The sequence below is a fragment of the Pinus tabuliformis genome, chromosome 5_2, assembly GCF_031772625.1.
Source record: "Pinus tabuliformis cultivar Carrire ecotype Pingquan chromosome 5_2, CPIR1, whole genome shotgun sequence".
Classification (NCBI taxonomy): Eukaryota; Viridiplantae; Streptophyta; class Pinopsida; order Pinales; family Pinaceae; genus Pinus; species Pinus tabuliformis.
Genome location: NC_142306.1, coordinates 863,807,416 through 863,817,780, shown reverse-complemented (window position 1 = coordinate 863,817,780; position 10,365 = coordinate 863,807,416). Strand labels below are relative to the sequence as shown.

At 31.7% G+C, this 10,365-nt stretch overlaps 1 protein-coding gene across 1 annotated transcript; it reads left to right on the top strand.

Annotated features, from left to right (window-relative positions):
• The first annotated feature begins 3,991 nt into the window (after positions 1-3,991).
• LOC149162057 (calcium/calmodulin-regulated receptor-like kinase 2) lies at positions 3,992-6,725 on the top strand. The gene is made up of 3 exons (XM_089435086.1): positions 3,992-4,569; positions 6,098-6,397; positions 6,490-6,725. The coding sequence occupies exons 1-3, from the start codon at positions 4,050-4,052 to the stop codon at positions 6,723-6,725; spliced, it is 1,056 nt and encodes a 351-aa protein (XP_089291212.1). The 5' UTR covers positions 3,992-4,049.
• The last annotated feature ends 3,640 nt before the right edge of the window (positions 6,726-10,365 follow it).

Below are 10,365 nucleotides of genomic sequence, written 5' to 3'. Positions count from 1 at the left end.
AACCCTCTTTGAGGTTGACTTGATCATCTTAGGGCCAACTTGGTGTGGAGCCAACAAAATTCATATTTGACTCAATACTTAAACTTTTTACATGATTCAAAATCCTATGAATAGTCACTTTAAAAGTACAATGACTCTATTGACTCAAAATAAATCCTAAAAATCATCAATGGGGAAATTGACCTAAAACATGCTGACACAAGCATGAAACCCATGTTGCATTAAGTGATAATAATAATTATCTTCTTTATTCTTTTGACAAGTACATTACAAGATGACTGAAATACATTAAATGAAGACCAAATCTAGTTACATTTAGCAAGAATTCCTCCACTTGTTCCACTTTAAAAGCATTAGGATGGATGAAAAAGAATATAATGATGCAATATGGATAGTACCTTCCAATTTTGGGAGGATTTTGGTCCCCAAAAGCTTCTATTTAATGAGGTGAGGACATGTTTCTTCGACCTTCTATTCGGTGTACCATTTAGCCTTAGCTAGAAGCTATCATTTGAATCCAATTTTCCAAAGTTCATTCTACCCCTTACTTGTATTTTTGAGCCATTGCTACAAATATATAACGTCTATCAAATATAACTAAGCATTTGGTGCCAAATCCTCTAAAGAAGGTAGGACCTATTCCACTTCCCAATCTGGCATGGAAAGCTCATAAAGGTTCAAATTTTTTACATTCACCATTGAGTAAATGCACATGTATGTGTGTAAATTATCTTAATAGGTGTTATCTCACACCTTATCCAATATATCAAAGGGTCCATATCATAGAGCATTGATTTTTTTACTAGGACCTTGTAGCCACTCTTTATTCACCTGTAACCACACTTTGTCTCACACCTCAAAAAACTTCTTTATTTTCTGTTGATCATGCTTGGATTTGTATTTTTTGTATGACTACTATAGTGTCTCCTATACCTATATATGGATTTCCCTCATCTTCTCAACAATTTTTTCTGCCCTTAAGGCATCCCCTTTAATAACATTTGTTAGTCATCCTTGTTGTCCATATGCAATATCCAAAGGTGAAGGTGTAAAATATTCAAAAAAAGTTTGAAATGGGGACTTACAAATAGAAGTGTGGACTACACTTTTATAAGAGTGTTATATATATAACATATTTTTTTCATATGTCTTCAAATTCTTCTGATTGTAACCCCTCTAAAGATGCATCGAATTCCTATTGACTACTTTTATTTTCCCATCTTTCTGTGGATGGAATGTTATAGATCTCTTTAAATTTTTGTCCATATTCTCCCATAATGTAGTCCAAAATGAGCTAAAAAAATTTGTGTCTCTATTTGAAATGATGCTACTCCATGTATCCCAAAGTGCATCGAGACTAGCTTAAAGAACAAGTTCACTAATTATTAGCATTAGAACATGCATCTTTCTAAGCCTGTCAATTACTACAAATAGGTATTCATGTCCCTTCTTGGTTGTTGGTAAACCTGCCACAAGGTCGACGTAAATTATTTCCCAAAGACAAGTGGGTACATGAAAGGGATGATATAGACCTTGTTTATTGTTACTAGGCTTCCTAGTATAACAAATCATGCATCCTATTATGAACCTAATACATCTTCTTACATGAGATGCAACTACACATACATATGGAAGTTGGCCAATATCTTCCATACGCAAAAATTCTCTGCAGCCTTGTAAGTGTGATCTTGTTTGATCAGCTGCAGTCACTCACCTTTAGGAACACATAACTTATATAACATATAGAGTAACCCATTCTAGATATTATAGTCAATTTTTCTATCATCATCATGTACATGACACTAGATTTACAACTACTAAAATGCATCCTTAAAGTCCCCATCCTATATGTATGTCTCTCTGTATGCATCATCTCTGAAAGGATGCATGTGCATAAGAGTTCCCAAAGTTATGATGTTTGATGTGGATGGACTTAAAATCATTGCAATCAACTTTTTTATTCTCTCCTTCTTGTAATTGATCACTGAATGAAACTATTTTAGAAACCCTATCCACTTGCAATGATTGGTCAACTATAGTTTACTCTATGCTTGTAGGTATTATAGTCATTGATGATATTTTTGGATTATTATTTCCTTTCCCATTATATAGTATTTCCACTTCTTCATAGCTTGCACCATGGCATAGAGCTTCTTGTTGTAGGTAGATCAGTTGCGAACTGGCCCATGAAATACATTGGAATGCTTGCATACATGCCTTCTTCCCTACATGAAGACCACTTCCATAGGATACCCACTTGCACACGTCTCTACTTTGAAGAGATCTTCCAAGTTCAATAATGCCAGAACTGGTGCTTAATTGATATTCGTTTTAAACTCTTGAAACCCCTTTGTTGGTCCTTTCCCCACTCGAAACTCTTACCAATCATTGTTATGACATGAAGTGGTGCTTCTATTGCTAAAAATGAGGCTATTAATTTCCTCAAGTACTATGCTACATCGACGAAATTCCTAACCTCTAAAAAATTAGTAGGCATCGACTACCTCATGATGGCCTCTACCTTCGTAGGATCTATCTTCATCTCTCCTCCACTGATCACATACCTTAGATACACCAAACATTATTATGCAAACTTACACTTCTTGAGATTTACTAGCAATTGTTGATTCTTCAATGTCTCTAGCACCTGCATCAAATGTGAGATGTGCTCCTTTGAGATAGGATTGTATACTAATATATCATCAAAATAGACAATAACAAAGTGAATCTATAAAAGGGAAAACTATATCAATCATTAACCTCATAAATGTAGTTGATGCATTGCATAGGATAAACATAATGACTAACCACTCATAGAAAACTTGCCTAGTTTTGAAGGCAATTTTCTAAATATATTTTTCTTTGGCTTGAGCTTGGTGATATCCAGACTTTAAGTCTATCTTGGTGAAGTATTTTTCTTGTTGCAGTTAATCCAACATATCATTTATCTTGGGAAGGGGGTACTTGTTCTTGAGCATAATTTTGTTTAATGCCATGGTTGGAATTTTTCCCAGGGAGTTTTGAACCAGTGTCCTTTACACCTAAAAGTGCCTTAAAAAAACACTAAGCATGTCTATTTTAAAATAGGGCTTCCAAATTTTTTATTTAATTATAAATAATTGTTAGGTGGATGCCATGAAGCTAACCTCCATAGAGTATTTAAAAATATTCATAGTATACACAAATTAAAGACTAGGAGTTATTTTCAAAGAATTTTAATTTAATTATGAATAATTATAAAGTGGATGCCATGAATCTAAGCTCCATAGAATATCAATATTCTAAGTAGTATACACAAATCAATCAAAAACTAGGATTTATTTTCAAAGTATTTTAATTTAATTATGAATAATTATTAGGTGAATGCCATAAATCTAACCTCCATAAAATATTTCAAGATATTTTGAATACTATACACAAATCAAAGACTAGGATTTATTTTCATAGTATTTATGTCATAAGTTTAAAAACACAATTTAATAAAAAACAAATTATTAGTTAAACCCATAAAAATTTGAACCTTGAATGTTATAATTTACATAATACTTGATGACCAAGCAATTACCAATTTCCTTATCTTTGCCCGCCATACATATTTTAAATAATAAAAATTAAAAATTTTATCCAAAAGTTGTAATTTTATCTTATGTTACGTGTCAATTTAGTATATTTAAAAACACAATAGAGGCCAAAAAATTATATCGTACGACGCAGCACAATTGCATCATCTCACTCATTTTTATTTCGAAAACCTACAATTGCAAGACGCATGCATGGTACGACCAATAATCTCTGCCCTATCCTAAATTTATTTTTAAAATGTACAATTGCAAGACGCATGCATACTATAGGACCAATCATCTCCGCCAAATCATAATCTGAGCGACAGTAAACGAAATTCCAAAGTGTGGGGACAACCCATTTTCGTAGGTAACGGGTCGAACGCGGATTTCGCTTGATCGCTCATTGCTATTTGTTCGCTGCATCGCTTGCTGTTCATTGTTCCTGCACAATGCGTTTACGCAGCAAATATCAGAATTACAGAAATCATGGCATCGATTGGCATGGTTCTCATCGCCATTGTTTTCATCGTCATTGTTTTCATCGCCAAGGTTTATATTGCCATCGCCATTGTGAAGGCTGCCCGCAAACGCACTTACCCCGTGAAGCAACTCGCAAACCCTAGCGGGAACCTTTTCGAAGTGAGCATACATCCACAAACATGCGCAAGGGAACAGCCAGCGAACCCTATTGGGAACTATTTGGAGATGGAGCTTATAGACTTACGCTCACACACAGTGGAAGAACTGAACTGGTTGGAGGAGGGCATAGGAATATGCACATATACAAGGGAGGAACTGGCCAACGCCACTGACAATTTCACAACAAAAGTTGGACAGGGCGTCTCTGGATTTGTGTATCGTGCCAATTTACCAGATAGTCGGGTGGGCGCCGTCAAGAGAGCAACGAATTTAGATCCCACTTTATTCAAACAGGAATTGTCTGTGCTCCTCAGACTTCCGCGTCATCCTCATCTGGTGGATCTAATCGAATTGTGTTTACAAGCAGGTGTGCTCTTATTCCCTTCTTTCGCAATTTCCTTGGTTTACAATATTGCCATAAACACTGTCATCGGGTCTTAGTTCAGTGGTTGGAACGCCAATTTCTTTTCCCCTCGAGTCTAATTTTTGCAAAAGGATATGTTGGGCTCACTTTAAGTTGATTTTGAATTTGAGAAATATTTTAGAATTTAATAGACATGAACAAGGTTAATTATTCAATTTTTCTCGATTTAAAATTGCCTATATTGATCATTATGATAAATTGTTTATTGAATATTTTGAGATCTCATTTTTACATACATAGACAAAATCAAATAATTAACTTTGCCCAGATTAGTTGGATCCCAAGGTATTCCTACTTAAAAGATGCCCATGTTAGTCAGATCCCACAATATTCTCACTTAAAACATGCCCATGTTGGATGTTGGATTACAGGTTGTGAACATTTGGTACAGGCTCTGAGATCATTAATTCTTCTCAATTTCGTCTTCTTCTTTTTTGAGTTTTTGTGTATCCTCTTAATTTGAAGATATAATATTCAGGTTAGTCATTGTGAAAGATTAATTCTTCTCAATTTCATCTTCTTCTTTTTTGATTTTTTGTGTATCCTCTTAATTTGAAGATATAATGTTCAAGTTAGTCATTGTGAAAATTTTTGTTTTGGATGTTGGATTATAAGTGGTTGGAATTTGGTACAAGCTCTCAGATTATTAATTCTTTTCAATTTTAGTTGTTTTTTTTAGTTTTTGTGTATTTTTTAAATTTAATATAATTTTTAATCAAATGATTAGTATTTGTTATTTGATTTAATTTTTTGGAAAATCTTCAAAATATTAGATTATATAAAATTTAAATTTATTATTTCAATAATTTTCTTTACATTTTAAACCAAACACATATGAGAATAAATCCAAAAAAACCAAAAAGTTAAAATATTTGAACTACACTCAACACACAGACTAGCTTATCTGTTATATATCAATTTTTTTCAAAGTTTGAAAACATTTGTAAGTCCAATTTTAATCTATCTTTCCAATATAAATACAAAATTGAAATACATCTTCAATAATAAAGTTAAAACTAATTACGCTATTATACAATAACATACAATGTGTAGTGAAATAGAATTGAATATTCCATAAATTTATTTTTTTACTTTTCAATATAAAAATTATTAAAATATATAATTTAAGTGAATCTAAAAATTATGTATATGTATAAAGAATTATAAATTCAAAATAAATAAAAAAATAAACAATAAACACTTTCCTGAACTTGAACGATAAAATTTCAAATACCAATGATTTTTTTATCAATAATATAGATTTTGATTTTCCATCTTTCATAAGGTTGCACTATAAGTTTCATTACCTTATATTATTATCTAATCAAAATAAATAAAATGAACAATCAAAATTTATTCTTAAATAATTTTTTATCAGAATGAAATATATATATATATATATAATCATTTTATAAAATAATTCCATTGCTATATTTTTCTCATAACAATTCTGTGAATGATGCATGTGCAGGTGAGCGAATTCTTGTGTTCGAGTTCATTTCCAACGGGAGTTTGTATGATCGACTTCACACGCAGAGAGGTCTCCCAAGTCCATTATCTTGGCCATCTCGTATGGACATAGCCTGTCAGGTTGCTGTGGCATTGCAATACCTTCATGAAGAAGCAAGGCCCCCGATATTGCACCGTGATGTTAAGTCTGCAAATGTTTTGCTGGTGGACGATAACTGTGCTAAATTGGCTGATTTTGGACTGTCAAAGTTAGGCCCAAAAGACAATCAGTTTACAGTCACTGCTGTTAGAGGGAGTTATGGTTACCTGGATCCCCAATATGTGAAAAATGAAGATATTCAGCTAAAAGTGATGTGTATAGCTTTGGTGTGCTTCTTCTCGAGCTAATTACAGGTTTAAAAGCACTACATGAAGACACACCTCTGGCAGAATGGACTCAGCGATATGGCTTCAGAGAAGACATTGACATATTCATGACCATTGTTGATCGAAATTTGATAGATCACATTCACACGATGGAGCTACAGAACATGATCCAAATTGCTAATCTCTGCTTACGCGACATTACTGAAGAGCGACCTTTAATGAGGGAGATTGTGAATATGATCAATAATGCTTCCTTATCTTAAAATTAGAGGATTATGAATATATTACATAATGCAGAATGTAACCAGATATAGTAAAATGCTACTCGAGTAAGTTCTGAATTTAGGTAAGAGCGACCAGGTTAATGCTCCCATATATCTTACAGGGGCACTCATTTGACTGATCTTTCATAATGATAGTGAATAACTTTGTTAAACCCTGGACAGGTTTTATTATATGAATCACAGAGGACCCATGAATGCTCTCTCTTTTATGCATACTTCAAACAAACTATCAGGTTATCAATCCGTCGCTATTTCTTATATAAAAGGAAGGAACATTATGTTTCCTTTCCAAACAAATAATGTATATTTTTTTGTGTTGGAATATATAATATTTTAGAATGTTATTGATATAATTTATTTATTTATTATTAAAATAGTTTAAAAAATAAATATATTAATTCTAATACATCAATTTAGTTAATTTCCTTTTTAATAGGAAATTATATATATATATATATATATATATATATATATAAAGCATCAACAAAAGATCTCATATAAACTAATAACTATCTTGGATGAGAAAGAATATAGATAGATATAGATATTATCATCTTAAAATATTAATAAAAAAATTCACATAAACCAACGACTATTCTCGAGCCTAGATTTAGGGATAACAATTTCTTCAATATATTTTTAGTGGTATATTTATAATTTTTTCCCAGTAGATCAATCCCGATAAATCAATTTAGTTAGCCTCCTTCAATTTCTTCTATATTCTTTAATAGTATATTTATAGTTTTTTGTGAGCGGATCAATTCCAATACATCAATTTAGTTAACCTCCTTCAATTTCTTCTATATTCTTTAGTAGCATATTTATAAATTTTTCTCAGCAGATCAATTCCAATACATTAATTTAGTTAACCTCCTTCCTCCAAGATGGGAAAGAATATATATAACCTTAAAGCATTAAAACAAATATCACATAAATCCACAACTATTTTTGAGCTCATATCGAGGAATAGCAACTTCTTCTATATTCTTTAGTTGTATTTTTATAATTTCTTCTCAACAAACTTTTCTTTATCAACATTCTACTTATAGAGTTTGCACCCCTTTAATTACCTGAGTTTTTTCTTTTTGATTAGAAAAATATTTCGTTTTCCTTCAAAGTGTTTCTTTTTTCCACTATGCTTTTCTCTTGCTTTCATCCAACTTAGCTTTTCTCTCCAACTAAGTCCAAATTTTCACATAACCTCTCTTACATTATCTTATTAGTTTTTCGCTAGGATTTTTAGGAGAAGATTTAGGAAGGTCCACCATATAGATTTAACCACTTAACAACTTTCTAAAATAACAAGAATTCTCCATTACCTATATTTTTTCTCATAAATTTTCAAAAACAAAATATTTATTGATAATATAAAATTTAATTACATAATCAATCAATTCAAATCCCCACCCAAAAACCAAAAACCATTAAATTAAAACAGTAATCACCATAATCCAAAAATAATCACTTTTTTAATAATTAAGTCTTAAAAACAAAGCATAAAATAATAAAAAAAAAAAAATCAATAATCACGTATTTAAAAATAAATGGATAAAATAAAAAACAAATCACAGTAAGAAATAAAACGATTAATAAGATGTTTAATAAGCATATCTCCACAATCACGTAACACGGAGTGTATTACTTATTACTTTATAATTTATAATTAATAATATGCCTTTGAGCGTAATATTTTATGGATTTAACCTAAGCCAGCTCCACGGACCAGGGCCATGATACTTTCCTAGCACTATCATAATGAGATAGACATAACATAATTAAGTGATAAAGTATTCTAATAATGTAATTGCATACGCCATAAAGTATTCTTATATTCTTACGAATATTATTTTTTACTAATTCAATATTTATTTTCATTTAATTAAACTTTTTATAAGATTCAGATGAGTTCAATACTTGGTCTTACATACTAGCTAGGATGGCAAGGTTACATTATATTTATCAATATAGAAGATATTTTAAAATAATTATTTTTTTAAAATTAAAGTTTCATGTAAAAATAAAAATAAAATTTAAATGATTAAAAAAAATGACACTATTTCTTATTGGGAAGAAAAGTTGTTAAAAGATACAAAATTACATTTCAAATTATTTAAGAATATTATGTGTTAATATATTAGATTGAATTTAAGTTAGAATTATTATCAAATGTTGAATTGAACAATATTCTATTTATTTAAAAAATGTTATTACTAAAATTATGTGAAGTTTTTTTTATATGATTTAATCTAAAACTAATAGCTTAAAACTAAACTTCATACAAATTGTCATGGTATTTAGGATAATTTTAACTCAATCATATAATTAATTTACTATTAACTATTTACAAATTAAAGGTTTTTGAAACCCACAAGTTTAATTGTGGTCTTTTCATGTTATATACCCATTTAAAAACATGATACATCCATTGTAAACTATCGTTTAGTCATTAGGGAGTACAATATAAAGGAAGATGAACATAGAAGCACTTCGTTGATGAGATAATAAATTAGTGTGATTTGTGAAGCCAAAGACATGAAGCCAAAAGCATCCCTTTGGTTTCGAATGATTAGTTGGATATGATATTAATTTTTATATATAATATTATTTAACATATGAATATTAATTAAATCAAAAGAGATGTATGGTAAAATATGTGTTATTATATTGAATATCTCGAATTTCTGGAGGAGTGAGGGTTTCTCAAAAGGTACACCTAGGGTTTGGTGTTCATGGTCTTTAGAGGGGGAGGGGGTGGAGCTCCTTCCTATTGGAATGTGTTAATGAACAAGGGAAGTGGGTTAAAGAAAAAAAATTGGGATCTCGACAGAAGATGTGTTAGGGAACGACCGAGGCATGACTAGATTAGGTGGGAAAGGACTAAAAAGAGATGAGGAAAATGTTAGGATATTCCGACACATAGGAAATAGTTAAGTACAACTTGGTCTAGTATAGAGTTAGGTAAAGTGTGTTTCTTTACCATTGTATATTTTGTAACTTACAATCCAACGGTCACGATATGTAGTGATCTGACGGTTCATTCTCTCTTCGGTATTACCGACACTTGATCCATGGCTTGACACCCGATTGGTCCATGAATTCTATTTAAAGCGCATGGATGGTCATTTGTAGGGTAATCGGTGCATGAGAGAAGCTTATGTAAATTTTCATTCTTTGATTAATAAATTGCCTAAAGTGGCCGCGTTGGCTTAGGCCGTGGACTGTTTCCCTCTTTGAGGGTTTTAACCACGTCAAAAATACTGGTGTATTGATCTGTGATCTGGTTGTGAGCGGTGTCCTTTTGGTGTTCTTTCTGAGGAACTTACCCTGTAAATTCCTACATGGTATCGAAGCTATTTGAGGGCCGCGTCCGTTGGTGATCCAAATCTGAAGCCGGTAGAACTGCATCCGACTGTCGTTTCCTAGTTCTGTTTTTTCTGACTGCTTTCGGGCTGAGAGGACTACTCTGTTGTGTTCAAAGCATCTGTTCCAGTGAGGAACCCCTTTCGTTTCACGCGAAAAGGTTTCCGGTAGCCCTAGCTGCGTCATTTTTAAGATCTGGACGTATACAGTGTTTATTTGTAGTTTACTGTTATTTTCTCTCTGTTTATTTTGGTTTCGG